Source organism: Budorcas taxicolor, chromosome 3 (assembly GCF_023091745.1).
Source record: "Budorcas taxicolor isolate Tak-1 chromosome 3, Takin1.1, whole genome shotgun sequence".
Taxonomy (NCBI): domain Eukaryota; kingdom Metazoa; phylum Chordata; class Mammalia; order Artiodactyla; family Bovidae; genus Budorcas; species Budorcas taxicolor.
The window spans coordinates 28,087,014-28,108,683 of NC_068912.1; the positions used below are offsets into that span (position 1 = coordinate 28,087,014).

General features: G+C 48.7%; 1 protein-coding gene across 1 annotated transcript in view; it reads right to left on the minus strand.

Annotated features, from left to right (window-relative positions):
- The window catches only part of VANGL1 (VANGL planar cell polarity protein 1), a 49,675-nt gene that overhangs the window by 3,675 nt on the left and 24,330 nt on the right, over positions 1–21,670 (minus strand). Inside the window, exons 5-8 of the mRNA XM_052637650.1 lie at positions 4,459–4,592; positions 3,340–3,378; positions 2,886–3,018; positions 1,303–1,537 (exon numbers count right to left, since the gene is read on the minus strand). Coding sequence (XP_052493610.1) covers positions 1,303–1,537; positions 2,886–3,018; positions 3,340–3,378; positions 4,459–4,592 — 541 coding nt within the window. The remainder of the gene's footprint in view (positions 1–1,302; positions 1,538–2,885; positions 3,019–3,339; positions 3,379–4,458; positions 4,593–21,670) is intronic.

The following is a 21,670-nucleotide window of genomic DNA, read 5'->3' on the forward strand; positions in this document are numbered from 1 at the left end:
TTTCTAGGAGGGGGATTAGTGAACCAAAGAATATGGAAAATGTTATGGCTTCTTACTGAATATCTCCATATTGGTTTCCTAGGGTTTGATAAGGTGACAGTGCAGCCAGCAGTCTATATGTACAGGGCAACGTATGAATACAGGCCTTTACACCAATAATATCACTACCAGTGTTACATGCAAACCATATGCCAAGCTCATTTACTCTCTACCACGATTCACATGTGGTGCTGCCATATTTAATATGATTCTCATGCAATGATCCGATCAGGTAGATACTATTATTATCTCCATTTTATAAAAGAGGGAACAAGTGCAGAGTAACTTAGGCCAAGTCACAAACTGATTAGGTGGTGGAGTCAGGATCTGAATCCACTTCTGTCTGAAGAGGTCACTGGCTGAACACTTTATTCTGCCTCCTTGGCCACAGCCGTCTATTAGACACATGGCTGTTTTTGCATCATCCCCTAAAGCATGCTCATGTCATAATGGCCCAGAAGATCACTTAGTAAAACTAACCTCCCAACAGCCAAAATGCCAAACAAGTCAGAGCATGGTTTCCACCCCTGATGATAATGGCTATTTATTTGGTCCTTACATTATGACAGATGCTGTTTTAAGCACTTCACAGGAATGAACTCTCTTAGTTCTCACAACAACCCCATGAGGTAGACATTAGTATTATCCCCAACTTACAGACTAGGAAACTGAGGCACAGAACCATTAAGCTCTTGGCCCAAGGTTCCCCACTAGTTGATGAAGGTGCCAGGTTAGAACAAATCAGCTCAGGCCCAGGATATACAGAGTACCCTGAATTACTACCTGGGCTGTCTTTAAGTGAAAATCTTTCCTCTGCTTGAATCCTGAAGCCTTCAATTCAAAGGCACATTCAAAAAACAACTGTACCCGGGAAGGAGGGTGGGATGTATGGAGACATGAAAACATACATTACCATATGTAAAATAGACAGCCAATGGGAATTTGCTCTATGACTCAGGGAACTCAAACAGGGACTCTGTAACTACCTAGAGGGGTGGGATGGGGAGGGAGGTTTAATAGGGAGGGGACATATGTATACCTATGGCTGATTAATGCTGATGTTTGGCAGAAACCAACACAATTCTGTAAAGCAATTATCCTTCAACTAAAAAATTAATAAAGAAAAAAAAAAAAACAACTGCACCAAAATAACATAAAATAAGCAAGAAACATTAATTCTTATCAGCGGGAGCTTTAGAGAAACCTTTATCGTTCCTGACAACACCCTAAAATGGGACTTGCAAGCTCGGCGCCAAGACGCACCTTCGGGGTCATGCTGTGGGTGATGCAGAAGGCCAGGTGCTGCAGAATGCTCTCCATGCTGTGGTAGTTTTGCTGCCGAGTGGTGCGCAGGTACTTCTGCAGAGCCCGGGCCATGGACGGGAAGATGGCTTGGGCAGCCTCCCTGGGGTCCATCACCTCCCCGGGGGCTTTCTGCTGCTCCTCAGCCTGGAGACGCTGGATGTGGATGAAGGCCTCCTCCACTGCGACCACCAGCCTGGGGGCGATGAAACATGGTACTCAGGACAGCAGCGCAGGGCTTGAGAACACAGTCACACAGGACGTGGGAGGAGGACTCCTAGTCGGCCGCCAGCTGGCCCAAGGCTCCCATCCTCAGGTGTCACTCCAGACAATAGGGAGGTGAGGGAAGGGCAAAGGAAGACAAAGGCAAAAGTAATACGCGGAATGGGGGCTCCCGGGTGAGGAGGAAGAAGGATGGGACTGTGGAGATGACTCCTAATCTCAATTCTGCCACTTATTTGCTTGGGAGACTCACTACAACGAAGGGTGACATGCAAAGAGTTTTAAGGCCCTTCAAACTGTGGCTACAAAAGACTCTGCATGCACTGAGGGGTGGCTCATGGTACACAGGCAGCTTTATGGAGAACCAGAGCTGTATCCTCTCCATCCGGCCGCCCACACCAGCAGCCCCAGGGAGCAAAGAAGGAAGGCAGCATGTATGATGAAAACCATCTTTGTCCACTTCAGCTAAAGTGATCAGCTCTTGAAAACCAGCAAGGGCCTGGGGATAGAGGGCGGGCCAGTCAAAGTGTGGGCTGAAGGCCAGCAGCTTCATCATCAGTTGGGAATTTTTAAGAAATGTAAATTCTTGGGTGGGCCCCACTCTAGACCTACTGGAAAGTAAGTAACCTTTGCGGGTGGGGCCGGAACCTGAGACCTGTGTTTTAACAAGTCCTCCTGGTGATGCTTTTGCATGCTAGGGGGTTGTGTTTATAAACTGAAATTTCATTCTGGTTAAAAAAAAAAGTCTTAAGAGAACAGACTTTTGATTGCCAAAAGGGAGGGAAGGAGGGAGGTAGACGAGGGACAGATGGGGAGTTTGAGATTAGATGCAAACTATTATATATAGGAGGACTTCCCTGTTGGTTCAGAAGATAAAGAATCCGCCTCAAGGCAGGAGACCCAGTTTGATCCCTTGGTTTGGGAAGATGCCCTGGAAGAGGGGATGGCAGCCCACTCCAGTATTCTGGCCTGGAGAATCCCATGGACAGAGGAGCCTGGCGGGCAAAAGTCCATAGGGTCGCAGAGTCAGACACGACTGGAGCGTCTTAACACGCATGCACATTATATGTAGGATGTATAAACAACAAGGTCCCATTGAATGGCACAGGAAGCTATATTCAAAATCTCGTGATAAACCATAATAGGAAAAATACGAAAAAGAATGTATATGTATGTATAACAATCACTTTGCTATACAGCAGAAATTAACATGACATTGTAAATCAACTACGTTTCAGTAAAATAAATTTTAAAAAAAGAGTCGGTGTACATTCAAAAAGAAAGTCTGGTCGGGGTGCTGGTGTGGGGGCTGGGCAGTGTACCTTGCTCTCCGCTTCTTCACCCGCCGCTCGTGTTCCGCCTCCTCATAATACAACTCGTTGTGACTTGAGTCCCTGCGCCGAGCAGCTGCGGCGATCATGGCCCGGGACTGACCAGTGGCGTTGTTACTGGGGCCTTTGGGGGAAAGGACAGTGGAGGAAGGACAGTTTTAATGCCTTGGGGTGAGAAACAGCAGAAAACTAGTCCACAGTCTGTCAGTACCGTCTGCCCAAGCCCTGTGAAGCCCATATACAAATCCCAAAGGTAACCTCCCAGAAAGATGAACATGACCCCTGCTCTACGCTCAAAATGTTCACAAGAAGGCAGTCTCCTGACACCCCAATCTGATGAATGGAAATGGAAAAAAAAAAAGAAAAAACTCCATAGGAGATGAAGAACACTTGACAATTAAAATGCTGACCCATAATAACAGAGTGTGCTGAAGACATTATTTACCATCTGTCACAGGAAGTTCCAGTTTGGCCATCAGAGCAGCTGGAACATGCATTTCAGCGATGAGACAATGGGAGAGAATGCAAGGGATGGGGAGAGAAGGACAGAGAAAAGAGTCAACGCCCAGAGACACTGAGCATGCTCCTGCTGAAGAGTCAATGCCCACAGGGACAATGCCCATGCTCCCGCTGGAGTGCCATGGTAACCACAGGGGTCACAGAAAAGACCCACGCCTGGGGCTTGCAAAAGGTCACGCTCATTAATACAGACTTAGAACTCCCGGTCTCATAGCCCCGACCGTGGATCGCCTGAACTTTTCAGAAGGACAAGGCAGATCGCATGCTTTCTTAGGTAGTATCTACTTCATGGCTTGGCTGGCTAACGGGATTCTGCACCAGGTTTTCAGATCACAGGTGAAATTTACCAGTCCTTTAGGATTCACAAGAGAGTGAACATCTCATGTAGCCAAAAGGATAAAAAACCAGCAACCAGGGAGGATACTGTCACCCAAACTGATACCACCTATAAATTACTTGACTTGTTAACAACATGATCCTCTTCTAGGCTGCAAAGCTCTTGCCCTGACCCAAGGTGTCCTGTTTCTTACACTTACCCATCTGATAGCCTGAAACACAGCTTTGATGTCCCCACCCTCGCCTCTGGTCTCCCTCCACCCACTCAACCCTAGCTCCCAGCCAGGACTGAGAAACGCCTGTAAGAACCTCACCAGATGCCTGAACTGGGAGTTAGAGTCTTAACAGATTAGGGTAGCTAAATCTTCTGGTAATTTAGCCAAATTTTGAAAAGCAGCCTTTTCCTATGACCTTTCAATTTATGATGTTCACAGCAGGAGGCAGAAAAACTACATCACATAGTTTTCAGAAAATCTCAAGAGGAATGAAACTCCCACACATGTAGACTGTAAGTCAACATTTCTGTAAAAATACGTTTGCCAGCAAAAAAAAAAAAGAAAAAGAGAGGAAAAGAAAAAATTGTTCTGACATGAGAATTTACCATAAAGGCAAACTGTGAGAGGAACAGAACCAAATGGAACAGAATTTAATCTATGCAGTTGTCCACCTGCTCCCACACCCACCAGAGACATCAGTTCAAGGCACATACCATCTACGTTGTAGACCTTCAGCCCGGCCATGTGCTTGGCTGCTCGGAATTTGGAGGCTGTTAGAAGGTTGGGGTTATAGATGGTGAAGTCTTTATAGTAATTTTCCAGAACCACCAATGCTGCTCGCTGGATACTGAGAAAAGAAGAAAAAATTAATGCAGTTTTTTTTTTCCCAGTAAGGTCCTATGTGAAAAAAAATAATAATAATCTTTTGGAGTCAGGTAAAATAATAAAACACCAAAGATAGCCTCATACAGAAGGCTCCTGGGTTTCACCACATCTTTTGTCTCCAGGATGAAAATTTAAAGACGAAACTAAGCCCCATCATCCACTGAATTTTGTCTTCTCCCAGGCCACATCATTAGCCACATCAAATGCAGCCAACAGGTGAGAAGGGACTGTTATAACTTCTAATTTAGATTTGTTTAGACTACACAGAACTATCCTCATTTTTCCAGTTTACAGAAGAGCATACTAAGGACCCACCAAAAGGTCAAGAGACTTTCAGATGGCCTCAGAGCTACTGCCCACCAGGTTCCTCTGTCCATGGGATTCTCCAGGCCAGAATACTGAAGTGGGTTGCCATTTCCTACTCCAGGGGATCTTCCCAACCCAGGGATCGAACTCAAGTCTCCTGCAGCTCCGGCATTGAAGGCAGACTCTTCGTCGCTGAAGTAGATGTGCTTATAAGGATTATTTACAATCGCCTGGGCACCAGGACACAACTGCCTTTAATTCCTAGAGGATTCCATTGCCTGCTACACCTCTCCAACTGGCTCAGGGATCTTCACACCAAGACCAGATAGCCCCTAACCCATTAGTTTGACACTGTCAATCTAGTCCTCAGCTCCCCTTGGGGTTGTGTCCCCAGAGTTTAACATGGGAATCGAAAAACAGTCTAGAAGTCAATCAGCTAACCTCCTGGAGAGCTGAGTCACAGCAGTACTTTCTGACTCATATCCCCTCACAGGGCCTTGATCTGTGATCTGCGTTCAGTCCAGGCTTAGTGTCAACCTACATATGCACACTCGTGCAGGGCTGGGGAGGACCGGCAAGATCAACTCTCAGTAACAGAAGAATAAGATCCTAAGAGCAAACCCACATTCAAAAGCCCTAGTCATCTCGTTTCTCAGTCGCCCACTCATCATGTTCATATTTAAGTACCTGCCTCAGTCAAGCCCTGGGAATGCAAAGATAGGGTGGGAGGAGCTTCTCCTTGCTGATGGAAGTGGAACGGAAGCTCTGTGACCACCAACTGGAATGCACAGGAGCCGAGGAAGCGCAGAGGAGGGCTTCTAACCACCCAGGACTTGGGTGGGCACCTGGGTGGGCTTCCTGAGGAAGTCAAGTGGCCCTTGAGGTTTGCGTGCTACAGATCTTTGTGCAAAAGATTTCCCGGCTTTCACAGACACCCCTGTCCAGCAGATCCCTGGCTCAGCATGGCCAGCCTCCTCCCTGTCGCCCTGTCTGTGACCTTCCACCTGAGGCAGGGCACGTGCTGCTTCGGCACACCTGCTCCATCCTAGACTGACCAAGGCCCCGCCTGGTCACTCATCATAGACAAATGCTCCGGAGCTCCTGTGTACCTCGTCCCCCTGCCCAGGCGCTGCTTTTCCAAAGTCTCTGGGCTTTTTGGAGATGAGGAGCCCCTCCACACAGACACAGGTCTGTTCACACACACAGATTCTTGGCCTGCAGACCACTCCACCCCACACTCCTGTGCTGACACAGACACACATCTCAAGAGGCCTGGATTCCAGCACAGAAGTATTCCCCTGATCAAGATATAAAACTTGGTTATTCTCAGGCCTGTCTTCAAAGCAAACCCTCTGTGGTTGTGGGGTTTGGCTTTTTTGTTCAGCCAGCCCGCAAGGAGGGGCCCAGACCATCACACTAACTCAGCTGGGGCCTGCGAGGCAGAGCGGGAACAGCTGGACCAGAGCCTGGTGGCCATATTTTCCAACCTCTCTGCCCCCCAAACCACCATGTCACCCAGAGAAAGGGTGCCTTGCCCACGCCCAGCTATGCAAGGGGGCTTCCAGCATGATGCTCTCCAAGCTGGGCAAGTCCACAGCCAGCACCAAGCCAGAGTCACGCCAGAGCCCCGGGCGGCCTAGGGAGGCCTCAGGGACCGGACAGCTAACACGGGACAGGTGGCATTCTCCTCCTCCAGCCCCGTCTCAACAGAGGCTCCAGCGAGCCCCAGAAGCAACTGCTCTCCATCCCCACCCCAACCCCTGTCCCCAAGGTGACAGCTGAAGTGGGAGCTAAAAAGGAAAAAAACCCACAAAGCTGAGATTTGGATTAAAACCCAGTCTGTCTTTCCTCATCGTTTCGAAGACAGTCAACTATGTGATATATGACCGGAGTCTTGCTGGGAGTCGGCATGGTCACCACCTGCATTAAGCGCTGGGCTGTGCCCCTACTACTTATCAGAGCAGAGGCGTCAGACCCGATTAGCAGGTGGAGCTCTGTGCCCACGCCCACACCACGTTCTTCTCCGTGTTCTCCCTCACAACTGGCTATCAACGTCATTCCTAGCTGCTGTTAACCTCGCTGCCTCGGGCCATCACCCTCCGTCCCTGTACACCTTCAACGTTAGGGTAAACAGAGAAAATAAGCTTTGAAGCACCTGAGTGAGGAGCTCTATTCAGACTAAGAGACACTCGCTCCAGTACAACATCTGATGTCAATTTCAACCCCAAATGTGAAGTCTTTCGTTTCTATTCTGGCTCCTGATTCATGCTCTGGATTGGTTGAGCTTGTTCGATAACCAGCATAAAAGAAATCCATGACTAATGTATCTTTTGGCACCTACTGAGGGGATACCCTGCAGGGCACCCTGGCATCAGTCTAGGTCATGGCCCCACAAGGCCAGGATGCAGGAGCATCCCCTGTCCTCAGCCAGTGTGGGGGTTCAGGAGCCACCTGCCTCTGCTCCTGTGTGTGTGCTAAATCACTTTAGCTGTGTATGACTGTGCAAACCTATGAACTGTAGACAGCCAGGGTCCTCTGTTCATGGGATTCTCCAGGCAAGAATACTGGTGTGGGTGGTCATGCCATCCTCCAGGGGATCTTCCTGACCAAGGGACTGAACTTGAGTCTCTTCCATCTCCTGCACTGGCAGTAAGGTTCTTTACCACTAGCACCATCCTTAGCATCTTTCAAATGTAGCATCTCGCAGGGCCAAAGGAGAGCTGACCTTCAGGAAACCTTTCCAACCCTCCGGTCAGCACTAATCTCTCAGGAGCGTCTCAAGCGCTAGGCTGTCTCTCCAGCAAGCCTGTGAAAGTCTCCCCCCATCCCCCTGCACAGGAAGACACCTTCTGTGGCTTCCCCTGTCTCGTTGGCCCAGGCTGCTCATTGAGAAAACCCTAGAACTGCCAGAGGTATAGGATCAATTCTGAGCACGTATTTCATAAAACCATGGAGTTTCAGAAGCAAAAGGGCCTCCGAGATGAACAAAAGTAAACCCTTCAATGAGTCCCAGTCTCCAGACCGGATCATTTCAGGGGAAGGAGGGAGGCAAGAAAAACCAAGTCGGTGAGAAACGTGCCGCCTCTCTTATCACCATCGCAGTCAGAGACAAAAGGCAGTAACCTGGCTAAACAGTCCTCATGCAGAAACCCTGTAATACAGGCAGGTGGAGCCTGATGTCCAGATTGATTGTGGACAGGGCCCCACCGAAACCTCATGGCAAGGAGCACTTTCCCAAGATATGGTGCTCTGAGCTCAATAATTACTGCATTTTAATACACCCTCCCACGTCATTACCCAGGGAAATACCTGTCTTCACAGACTGCATATATGTGGGGAAAAGAGCGCATAGATACACATAGCTTGTAATAGAAATTCCCTTGAGACCTGCACATAAGGACACAAGTACCGGGCTTCGTGGCTCAGGGGTAAAGATTCCTCCTGCCAATCCATCTCTGCTTCAGGAAGATCTCACACCACAACTGTTGAGCCTGTCCTCTAGAGCCCAGGAGCCACAGCTGCTGAGTCGATGTGCCACAGCTACTAAAGTCTGCGCCCTAGAGCCTGTGCTCCGCAACACGAGAAGCCACTGCGACGAGAAGCCTGCACACCGCAGTTAGAGAAAAGCCCATGCAGCAACGAAGAACCAGCCAGAAACTAAATAAATAACTTAAAGAGAAAGAAGCAAGCACAGGAATCCCAAATGGGCCTAGGAGAGGACAACACAGACGACGGAATACCCACGATCATGACCAGAAGTAGCTGATATCCTTCCCAGCGGGAAAGTTAACCCCCAACACTACTCGGTCCAAACTTGAGCCCGTGGACAGGACAGGGCAGCGATGGATCAGCACAGATGTCTGAGGGAATTCAACATCCACAGTGGAATCTGCAACTCACCCTTGCCTTACTGGCCTATTTTCTTTTCAGGACAAAGAAGGTGGAATGTGAAATGCTGCATCTAATCAGCCGTAAAACATCTTCCAGCGTCAGTGATAACCATCAGGCAAGTGCCATGGCAATGGAGCAGAGAGCTCCACCTACATGCTACATTTCTAAAACACCAAGAGAAGCACCTCTGAACACAGTTCAAATTTTAGTTCATACAACTCTGAAAGACATGCCTTCAAAAAATAAATTCTGTAAAAACCAAATTCACGTCCTGTGTATCTACACCTCTGCAGGCTCCACACGCTCTCTGATAGGGGGAGAAGAATGCACCCTGCAAACGGTGCGGGCTTGGGACCCAGAGAGCATGACCCCTGACTCTTCCATTATTCTCTGGCCTTGGACAAATTAACTCATTTCTCCCCACCCCAGATTTAAGACAATCTCGCTGTAACATGGTACGCACGCGTGCTAAGTTGCTCAGTTGTGTCTGACTCTTTGAGACCCTATGGACACTAGCCCTTCAGGCTCCTCTGTCCATGGGATTCTCCAGGCAAGAATACTGGAGTGGGTTGCCATGCCCTCCCCCAGGGGATCTTCCCAACACAGGGGTCAAACCCACATCTCTTACATCTCCTGAACTGGCTGGCAGGTTCTTTACCACTGGTGCCACCTGGGAAGCCCCTATAACATGCTCAATTGTATAAAATGTATGCCAAAAAGGTTAATGAAGTGACGTGTGCAAGCCCAGTGCAGGCAGCTAGTCAGAAATTCTAGTGACAGATCCTGAGATCCAAACATACAGGTCTGAGCTGGGACTGGAGTCACCCACGGTAAACTGTCTCATAAACATAAATGTCAATGGGGACAATTCCAAAGTCAATGACTTCCTGAGACTTCAACAGTTGGCACTAAGGTCAGGAAAAATGTTGGAGACTCAGAGTCTGCCCTTCACTTTCCTATTTCCCAAGAAGAAGTTGCCTGCCTGGTTTACGTTTGTTTTAAAGATTAAATGAGATAATAAACTTTAAAGTCCTGACCTAAAGCAAATGGCTTACTAATGGTAGCACTGTGAGCTTACCTGTCCATGTTTATTGTGGGGGCCAACCTGTCCCCTGTGTGCACCTGGATGACCCTTCCCATCAAGGGCCAACATGTGGGCACCATGAAGACCGGTCCCCTCTATATTGTCTTCCTTAGGGACTCAAGACTGTAAAGTCAGGCTACTCTCTGTTTTTATGCAGTATTTGCTGCCAGCTCTCAGCCTTCTGAAAAATCAAAACCATAGCTTCAGGAGTCATCCTACAACATGGACATTGTGCTGACTTGGAGTCAGAGGGCCCGGATTCCAGCGCTGATCCTGTTGCTCTGTAAACTGTGTAAGTCATTTTTCCTTTTTTGGCCTGTTTACTGGCTGATGATGGAGAGAGAAGACCAACTACTGCATTTGGTTGTTGAGAAGAGCAAATGAAAAACTGCCAGTGAAAGCATCTATAAACTATAAAGGATTATATGAGCATAAAGCATTAGCATATTACTAAGGAATATGAGTATTTTGTAGCAAGGGATAGGATTGTTTGTTGGCTAAAATATTCACCCCATTCCTGGACGTAAAAACATGACTCAATCTCTACTTACATCAAATCCCAACATTTTAGAAGTGAAGAGAGTTTCGGAGTTCACCCACCCAATCATAGACTCAAGAATTAGGGAAATCAGAGTCCATCTAGGCCCAACTTCCAGTCTAAGCACCGGCTCTTTAAAATACTCCAGAAATCATTCAGCCTACGCTTGATAAGAAAATGTACTCTCAGCTCTGTACTAAAATGACCTTATTTTAAGTTCTACCCACTGGTCCACCCCCCCCACCCCACCCCCCAACTTCCTTCCACACCCAAGCCCCTCTTTCTTGTGAATGTCCAACAAATACTAGAAGAAAACAATTGTGGACATAAATCTCCTCCCTTTTAACCTTCCTATTTTGCAGATAAGGGTCTGAGACGTAAAAAAAAGCATTGCCCCCCGCCCCCCACACCCAGTACAGAACTGTCTATTTGCTGTTCATTCACTTTTCCTTGGATTTGACTGGGACTTCCGCAATTAATCTTGTTGTTTTTGTTCAGTCGCTCAGTTGTGTCCAACTCTTTGTGACCCTATGGACTGCAGCATGCCAGGCCTCCCTGTCCTTCACCATCTCCCGGAGTTTGCTCAAAGTCACGTTCATTGAGTCAATGATGCCATCCAACCATCTCATCCTCTGTAGTCCCCTTTCCTCCTGCCTCCACTCTTTCCTAGAATCAGGGTCTTTTCCGATAAGTTGGCTCTTGGCATTGGGTGGCCAAAGTACTGGAGCTTCAGCATCAGTCCTTCAATGAATATGCCAAAGTACTGGAGCTTCAGCTTCAGCATCAGTCCTTCCAATGAATATTCAGGGTTGATTCCCTTTAGGATTGACTGGTTTGATCTCCTTAATCTGGCACATGCTATTAAAATCAGAAATATTAAGGCTTTAGCGCTCACTCATCAGAGGCACACTTTGCAGCTTTATCTTTTCCCAGAGCAAAGAGAAAGGGTCTGACAGGGTCAGGTGGGGAAGCCTTAGTCACCTCTTTTCAAATGTTAATTGCTTCCTTTAGCTTGTCAACAAAAACAGCTTTCCCAGTGTGTGAAAAACAAGAAAGCATTTCTTACATGCTACTGCCCCACACAAACGCTAACGTTGTTGATAATGCTTTCCGACTGTGGTGCTAGAGAAGATGCTTGAGAATCCCTTGGACAGCAAGGAGATTAAACCAGTCAATGACTCAATGGATGTGAATTTAAGCAAACTCCAGGAGACAGTGAAGGACGGGGGAGCCTGATGTGCTGCAGCGCATGGGGTTGCAAAGAGTCAGACACGACCTAGTGACTGAACAACAGCAAAACCCCACTAACAGGAAGGCATTGGAGAGAGAGTGTTCTGACCACAGAGTGAAATCCGCAAAGCCTCCTTTCAGGGTCAATTTTCATTATCCTACCAGCCAACTACAGACACTGACATTCAGAAAGATCTTAACGACCAGCCTTCACAACTCCATCCACAGGCAAGTAGTAATGGAAATTATGAACACTCGCTAAGTCCCAAGTTCTGGGATGGATGTGAATGGCACCTCATGGGGCTCACAATCCCATCAATGACGACAACCACCTGAACAGGTAAGTACACTGAGTGACCCGGGGCTGAGACAGAGCATTTGAGTGGAGGCGTTTCAGGTGAAGATCCACAGAGACAGCAGAGCCGAGTCTTTGAGCTGAGTCTTAAAAGATGAATGATGGTCAAACCTTGTGGAAGAAAGCTTCACAGGCAGAAACAGACTGGTGTTCAACAATTCTCCTAAGAGGCTACGACAAGAGCAATGGGGTCACAGGGGAAGAGAACCAAGGACTGCAGGCAGCTGCAGGAAGCCAGGAGGACCAAGGGAGGCCTCTTTCTGGGTGCAGAGAAAACATGGCCCTGCCAACACCTCAAGTTTGGATTTCTAACCTCCAGAACTCAGAGGAAATTGTTTGTGGTCCTCGGTGGCTCAATGATAAAGAATCCACCTGCAATGTAGAAGCTGCAGGAGATGCAGGTTCGATCCCTGGGTGGGGAAGAGCCCCTGAAGGAGGGCACGGCAACCCACTCCAGTGTTCTTGCCTGGAGAATCCCATGGACACAGAAGCCTCGTGGGCTACAGTCCATAGGGTCATAAAGAATTGGATACGACTGAAATGACTCAGCACACAGGCCGCCAGCCACCATGGAAGTGAACACACTTCTGTGTAGTACAGAAAGACGGAGGCAGGTAGAGGGCAAGGCTGGGCTAAGGTTAACGGTGGCTGAGGCTCTGGACGAATGGCAACGGAGAGAGGGTGAGCAGAGAGGCTGAGGAAGGAGAGGTCGGTAGGGACAGGGGTGGTAGAGAGGGTGAGCCAGCAGTGAAGACCCAGAGGATGCAGCCAGTAAAGGAGCCTGGGTACCCCAGCCACCCCAGCTCCTGCTCTTTAAGGTGTGCTACCCAGTAGATGCAGTTTAGGCTGGAATCGGGTCTTTGAAAAAACTCTAAAATGAAGGATCCACAATGAAAACTGATTCAGCTCTTTGGGAAAGTCCCACCCTGGGAGAGAAACGGATGACCTTTATTTGACCTGATTGCTACTTCTTCCCAGGACAGTCAACAAGGCGACAGCTTCCTGGATGTGTGGGTATCACTGGACTTGGGAGATAAACTGATTTCCATGTGACCAACAGTCAGGAGTGTTTGCAGTAAAGCTGGGACTCATTCATGTGAGTCCCAGAGATGCAAATATAATTACCCCTGAATGCTGTTGCCACCTCCTCTGCTGAGAACTGGACACACAAGTATTTATACCTCCTGGCCCTCCTGCCCTTTAATTAGAATGTTTGTCCTACTGGGGCCAGTAGCCTACACAAGTCCCACGTAGATAACAGGCAATGATCACCTTGGAACCTGAGGATAGGGAGCAGCAAAAGCTGGCATCTGCTTGTGTACACAGACAGGTCTGGGTTAGGATGCAGGAAGATGTGGGAGAAAAGCAGGATTTTCTGGGACCTTGTCATGACGGAGCAGGGGGGACACACATGGCCACTTGAGATCTCAAGGTGAGGCCCATCCTGAGAGGGGACAGTGGTCAGCATCCCTGTCCTGCTGGTGAGGTCCAAGGCGGCCATTCCTTAGGCAACATGGATTCCCCAGTGACCCAGGCCTGCTAGAACCTCAGCTACAGTGACCACGTTTTCTGAATTGAGATCTGCAAACTGGCAGGTGTCCCTGGATGACGCTTTGAGCACCGGCTGCAGACAAGCCCTGCAGGAGATCCCACTGAAAGCCAGCAAACTGCAACCAGAAGCCAGGATAGCTACTTCCAGGAGGAAGGAGGTGAAATGAACGTGCAGTTTGGAGGGCACTCAGGGCACTTCAGGCCCTTTACTGTCTCTGTTAAGGGAAGCACACTAACTGAAACCGCCCACCCTGGCCAAGCACCATAGTAACCATGTGGGCGAGTTATTTTACAACAGATCTTGGTAAGGAACACAGAACTAATAAGCCACCACCACCAAGCGGAAGAGTTCAGGAAAGGTCAAATGGAGATACCACATGTCCAACCACCTCCCAGAATCCTTCTCGCTGGGATCCATCTTGGCTGAGCGTACCACCAGGAAGGACCCTGAGTCAGAATGACTGGCCAAAGAAAACCCAGAAACTAATCCCATCACCATAAAACCGAGACTGCAAGCCACGTGGCGGAGCAGTTCTCCTGGGTTCCCTCACCCTACTACTCTCCACTTGGGTGCCTGTTCCCAATAAAGTCTCTTGCTTTGTCAGCTCATGTGTCTCCTTGGACAATTCATTCCTGAGTGTTAGACAAGAGCCCACTCTTGGGCCCTAGAAGGGGGTCACTCCTTCCTGTAACATCCTCCTTTAAGTTCCTGCTAAGAAAGTGTAACCTGGGAAACATCCTCTCTAATATAACAAGGAAAGCCAAAAAGAACCAGCTCAGAGGAGATCACACTGTCAGCACTGGGAGGAGCCGTGAGCACAGGAGTGGCTGACAGCTTCATACAACACCCTGGTCCACCTAGTCGCAGGAACTAAACAACCAGACGCATGGCATCCGTCTAGGCTGGAACACCGCCATCACTGGGAGGCTTTGAGCTAGCTGACACCGCTGATGAGAGTCTCCACCTAGGGGATGATCCAGTCACAGCTGACTGTCCCACAACAGAAAGATGCTGGCAGACCCCCGCACTTGGGGGGAGCTGTGTTGGCTATGGCCACGTCTGCCCAGAGAGCTTGCAGCCCACTTCCAGCCAGGGCACAAGCCCCAGTGCACTGTCACCTCCCGAGGGTCCAACCTGGGCTGCACCTGCCATGCCTGTGAAGGGAACCCTGTCTTCCAAGCTTTAAATCACTGAGCTGAATCACACCAGATAAACATCAAAGACAACCACCTGTTCTGGGTGCCTTGAAAAGCAGATTTAGATCGGGACTGAGAGCAGCTCCAGACCCACCCAGGATGCTCGGCTGGCCTACTCTTATCCAGCCTCACATCCCTTGACTCGGGTACCTCTGGCCCTAAGAAGAACTGCAGGTGCCCATATGGAAAGATCTGGAGCCCAAGGGCAACAGGCCTAGCCAATGGATCTCTACTTATAGAGACTAATCGAGGCCAATACAGAGCAGGGCAGGGAAAGAGAGTCCTGTCCACTTGCCCTCAAGTGCTGTTAGCACAGCACACACACTGCACTAAGTCACACCCACTGGTCTGTGGAGGAGGCATGAAGAATGCTGGGCTGGCCGCGGGGCGAGTCCCTGGAAAACAGACCACACACCAATCCAGTGTGGGCCCACCACCAGCCACCCAGGGCCCTTGGGGAGACGGTAGAAACCAGGGTCACGTCCCGAGCTCTGGCCTGTCCGCTCTGCCTCGGAGCAGGGCTTGTGGGCAGATGCTGTGAGAGGGCAGCCTTCCCAGCTGTGGCTGCTGCCAGCAGGCAGCTGAGCAAACACAGGCTCACGGTGTCCAGCACCTTACACTCTCATTAAAGCCACTTTTAACAGGCACCACGGGGCCAAACCACAAACGGCAGCTCTGAGCCCACCTTCCAAATTCTCCCACAGCAGAGCAGAGACTGAGCAAAATCTGACACTCTGCTCTTCCGCTCTTACTCGTTCCTCCCCTTTGTGTCCTTAGGGAGTGGGGATGGGGACTACGACCCTCTTTACTGAAGACCAGTTACACAAGAAGGTATGTTTATAAAAATGAGACTGCGTGCAAAGCCACAGCCATAAAAATCATGAACCAAGGTCTCTGGCGGTCATTTAAAAACATTCCCAACTTCAAAGGTGATGGAGTCAGGCTCGCAAACAGCTGGTGCTGGTCTTGCATATGGAAGGGAGGGGTCCACAGCCCAGCACGACAACCAAGCCTGATCAGCAGTGTAATCACCGGTTTTGATATTATTTGACCCAGAATCACAGACATAAGATTTCCAGTGGAGCTAGATAAACCCTGAAATAACCTTAACCTCCCTAGGAGACTCCCTTTCTCACTTCTAACTGGAAAGCCAAAGTGCCATGGAGAGAAGCAAGGCCCCCTACTCAAGCTAAGAGGAAGCAGGCATGAGCTGGAGAGAGGACAACAGGAGCTCTGTTTCACAGGGTCAGGCTATGCTCACTGATCTGTGGTTTCCTGGGGCTTTGGGGTCAAAGGTCAACAGTATGGGGAATGTTCCCGTCCTTAGCTCAGCCACCACAGATTGGGTGGCTTAAACAACGAAACTTCTTTTCCTACAGATCTGGAGCCTCAAAGTTAAGTTCAAGGTCTAGCCAATTCAGTTTCTGCTGAAGACTCTCCCTGGCTTGCAGATGGCTGCCTTCTCACTATGCTCTCATATGGTCCTTCCCCAGTCCTCATGCACCAGGAGAGAATGCACACAGGTAAGTTCTCTGGTGCTTCTTATGAGGACACTAATTTACAAGACCGATGACCTCCCTTAACCCTAATTACTTCTTTAGAGGTCCTAACTCCAAATACAGCCACACTGGGGTTTAGAGCTTCAACCTATGTATTTGTATGTGTGTTCAGTTACTCAGTTGTGTCCAGCTCTTTAAGACCCTTGGGACTGTAGCCCACCAGGTTCCTCTGCCCAGGGGATTTTTCAGGCATGAATACTGGAGTGGGTTGCCATTTCCTCCTCCAGGGGATCTTCCCCACCTAGGGATCGAACCCGCATCTCCTGCATTGCAGGTGGATTCTTTACCGCTGAGCCATCAAGGAAGTCCCTCAACCTATGGATCTGGGGGTATGCAGTTCAGCCTGTAACATTCCATCTCTGGTTCCTCCAGATTCATGTCCTTCTTGCATGCAAAGCACGTAAGCACATTCATTCCATCCCCACAATCCCCAGACTCTGAAATTATTCCAGCATCAACTCTAAGTGTAAAGTCCAAAATCTCATCTAATCAGATATGGATGGGACTTGAGGCAAAATTCCTCCCCAGCTATGAACTGTGAAACCACACAAGTTATGCATTTCCAAAATTTCACAGTGAATCAGGCACAAGAGAGACATTTCCATTCCAGAAAGACAAAACTGGAAAGAAGGAAGGGGTGATGGGTCCTAAGCAAGTCCAAAACCTAGCAAGGTAAATTCCATCAGATCTTAACACTTGAGAATGATCTTCTTTGGCTTAACATTGTCCCTGGGGCCCACTGGGGCAGCCCATCACCCTCCTAAGGCTCTGTGGCCTGGCCCTGCCAATGGAACCAGGCCCACTGAAACCAAGGCAGGGGACCATCGTCTGAGCCCAGGAAGGAAGCAGCCTTGCCCCTGAGCCTGTGGAGGAGTGATGGTCCGGAATCACCTCTGGAGTCATTCTCTTTTCTTGAAGGATAAGGCGTGTTCACAGCATTCCCTCGTTTTACAGCACTTTCTCTGTTTCCTTTAGTCTCAGGTGACAGTGTCTCTACTAGTGTAACCCCACCTTTATTCCTGGCTTCTGCTGAGATGACTGACTCCACCCTTGGTTCACACCAGACTAATCTCCTTATCAAATGGCTGTCAGTCACCTGTTGGCGTTCTCTTTAGTACCTGCTTCCTCATTTTTTTGCAATATGGATAAGCTGAGAATCTTTCAAATCTTCAAGTTCTGGTTACCTTTTGCTTAACAATTCCTTCTTCAATTCCTCTCTCTTCTTCATTTTAAAATAAGGAATAAGGAGGACTCAAGCTGTACCTTCCATAGTTTGCTTAGAAATCTCTTCAGCTAAAAAACCCAATTTCATTGCTTGTAAGTTCTACCTTCCACAAAACACTCGAACAGAAACCTAATCCCACGAAGTTCTTTGCCATTTTATTACAGAGATCACCTTTTCTTCATTGTTCAAATACATGTTCCTTGCTTTCTCATTTATAGCTATGAATTTTGGAGGGAACATATTCAGTTTATAATAGTTCTAACACCATGCTGCAACCACGCACAATCATAAATTTCCACTGTTTGAAAATCAATCCAAGAATCATTTCTTCTAATGCATGAGTGGTTCTGTGAGCAGTAACCAGACTTTTGATTAAAAGGTCCATGGTCAATGCCAATTTATAAGGTACTCTTAGACTCAATGAATGAAACATTGAGTTAAAAAAAAACCCGGCTGGCTGGATTAGGTACAATGGAGCTTCAGCAATCTGAGTATCTCACACAGCGGGTCACTGTGAATAGACAAGTCTCTCAGAAGACCAAGATGAGAGTTAATTCTGCTTTTGTGGCTTCTGTGTCTTTCTCCTTGCTTATGACTATCAGCTATCACCCTCCACTGATGTTCACACGACCTCTGTACAGCAGCTCTTTCTCTGATGTAAAATATGTTACTTCTGGACTCTGGGAGGAATTGAAGTCAATAATTAAACTTTTTAGAACTGTAAGTATATGCAGGCTCTGAAAATGAGAGCCTGAGGTTGTCTTGGGAGCCTGCCACACCATGGACCCTAATGAACCAACCCTTCCAAAAGTCCCTAACTTGTGCAGTCCTGCTCCTTAAATCTGGGCCGGGGCTTTGACTTGCTCTAAGAAGAGAATGCAACGCAAGGTACTGGTTGAGTTCCAGGCTAAGCCTTAACAGGCCTGAGAACTTCTGCTTAGCAGCCCTGAGACGCTGCAGTACACTGATGAAACTATTCCCCAGGGGGAAGGCCCTCTGGGGAAGAAGAGAACCACAGAAGAACCTGGACAGGAGAACAGCCCAATCCCAGCTGACTCACCACAGGACTGCAATCACACAGGGACCATCGGCCAGACCAGCCAAAGAACTGCCCGGCTGAGCCCTGCCCACAGAACTATGAGAAATAATAAAGTAATGTTGCCAAAACTACGAAGTTCTGGGGTAGTTTTAACAGCAACAAATAAAAGAGGTGTTCCTTGGGACATACAACAAACAGAAAGGTAAAAAGGTTTGACCAGACAAAGGCTCAGACCTACTTACTACTGTGGTAATAAGGCAGAGGTTTGCTTGCTGACTGCTTGAATGAAAGAACCAATGGGGCTAAGGAATGACTGCAGAGTCGGAGCCAGCCATCTCTGACAGTCCTCTTCATCCCTTCCTGTCCAGCCCTGAAGCTATGATTTAAATGAGAGAGAATAATGTGTATAAAAACAGCTAGCACTCAGCTCGGCTCACAGTAAGCACTCAAAAAATGCTTAAAAATTTCACTCATGCATTCTTAAAGCAGTGAACATGAACACATATGTTCCTGGGCACCATGGTGAAATGGTTAAGATCATCCTAGAACCAGCCAGGGCTCAAGCCTACCTCCCATAATTACAAACTGTATGGCCATAGAAAACCTGTGTAACTCCTCCAAGCCTCAGTTTCCTCATCTGAAAATGAGGAAAACATACCTACCTTGCAGGGCTGCTGTGATGATTAAATGATTTACATGGTAAGTGTTTAGAAGGTGCCTAGCGTATGGCAAGGACGATGTCACTGCTCACTGCTAACGTTTCCATTGCTGTTGGTTTACTCTGCCACTTGGATTCAGTCAGTCAATTGCACTAGCTGCTATGCTCGAACAGTCACAGTATTTAAAGATTTCAAAACTGAGAAATCATTAATGAGGATCGTTAAACATCACTTCGAGTCTCTTTTCTCCTGGGTTTCTCTCCATATATAGTCAGATCAAAATCTTAGTGACAGGGGACTTCCCTGGTGGTCCAGCGATTAGGATTCCATGCTTCCAATACAGGGGGCCCAGGTTCCACCTGTGGTCAGAGAGCCAGATCCCACATGACAAAGCTAAGAGCTCGAATGCCATGACTAAGGAAGGTTCTGCATGCCACAGTGAAGATCAAAGATCCCTCGTGCCGCAGTTAAGACCTGGCACAGCCAAATAAATATTTTACAAATTCTTAAAAAAAAAAAAAATAGTGTTTGGTGAAATCCTGGAAAAGTGAGCAACTCACTGTGAGAATGTGGCCAGGAAAACATGTGAAGCATGTAGAATTACAATGTGCGGAAACCCCAGGATGCTGCGGAGAACATGGGGATGGGGTGTGAGGCACAGAACACGCTGGCTCCTTGAGGCCTCAAGTATGGCCCTAATCTATGGCTTGGGGCCCTCAACTATAAAAGGTGACATCACCACAGCCCCTGCCCCCACCCCAGTGCCAGCAAGGAGGGGAAAGGGAGACATCTGAAAAGCTCCGTTAACCCCTGCAGCACTGGGCAAAGGTTAGAAGTATCTTAATCTCCTTTGGTATTTCCCTTTGCACAACAGGAACCTTTTCCGTTTCTGAAAGTTTTCAAATAAGCCCCCAAAAGCCATTCCCGCCAACAAGGAAGGCTCCTAAAAGTAACTTTTATGAGAGCTAGGGAGACAGGGGTTTTCTTTAAGACACTAAAGATGAGGCATTCTTCTGACAGTTTTCTAAAATACCTCCGCTGACTCTATAAAACTGCCTGAAAACAAGCAACAAAAGCCCCTGCCATCACTCTGCACCTCAGCCCAACAGGTCGTTGCTGGGGAAGGAACTTACGTAACAGAGGGCAGACCATCCTGATTCCTGATTTTGACAACCCGCTATTCTGCTCCCCAGGACCTGCTCTTTGTCTATTCCAATCTCCCTTTCCCTCTTGTCTTTTTCTACACTTTACAAAAGAGCTCAGAAGTTCTATTTCTGGCCCAGTGACTCTTCCAGCCACTGCTGGGTTTAGACCAGATTTAGCCCAAGGCTCGGCAGGTGACAGGCCCACTCAGGCCAGCAGGGAGAGATGGATGCCAAATCTGTCCCAGATCTCATGGCCTGACTGTCTCATGGGCAGCCAGGCCCACCTGAGGGCTCTGTGAGTGAAGATGCCTCTCCTTCCCTGGCCATCTTTCCACCCCACAACCAGGGTCTCCACACAAGGGACAAGGGGGTCCTTATGAAAGCAGGAGAGGAGGAAAACTTATGGTCCTGAGGAGGAGTCAGAAGGAAGATACGGGGCCAGCTCAGGCCACCCTCTGTCTCCTGGGGGAGCTGGGGCGAGAGGCTTCAAGGTTAACCAGTATGGACGGGGCAGCTTCTGGTCACGGTGAGAACAACTCCGAGGCGTCTGTGATAAGCCCTGGGCCACACAGAACACCCAGCCCTGCCTCCCGGGTGCACGTCACCTCTGGCCGGTGCACCCACGTGGTAAGGAACCAGTACCACCCACAACTGTCTGAACACACCACGCTGCGCGTCCGGGGCCGTTTTGTGCGTCCCCTCCCCACTCCCACCCGGGCCCAGCATGCACAGCAAGCAGTGCTGGAGCATGGAAGCCCCTGGAGGAAGTCAGCCCCACTGCATGGACTGCTTAAAATGCGAAGTCACCCTTCCTTTTTCCACCTGTGCAGGTGGGATTCACACAGCTAGGGCCGAGCCAAAACTCAAAACCATGGCAGACTCACTATGGGCCAGTGTCCTAGCTACTGACATTCACAGAGTTGCAAATGTCACTTCTCTGTTACCAGAGCTGGATTTCTCCCCACCCTCCTGATTCGGGCTAAACCTGTCCATTCCTGAGACAGATGTGGGGTTGGGCTTCATTGCTGTCACTGTCTGAAGTGCCCTCCTCCTCTTGGGTTCTCACCCATTCCAAGGCCTGTGTCAGCAACTGTCCACTGGTCTGTCTCCAGGGAGTTTTGGGACAAAGCTTGGGAGGCAGTGACCCTGTGCCACTGGAGCTCTGCACACAGCAGACATTTAATACAAGCCTGCTGATCATTCTCCAGTGTAAAATACGGGGGAAAAAACCTGTCTGGGATGAATAAGCAGCAGTGGCTTA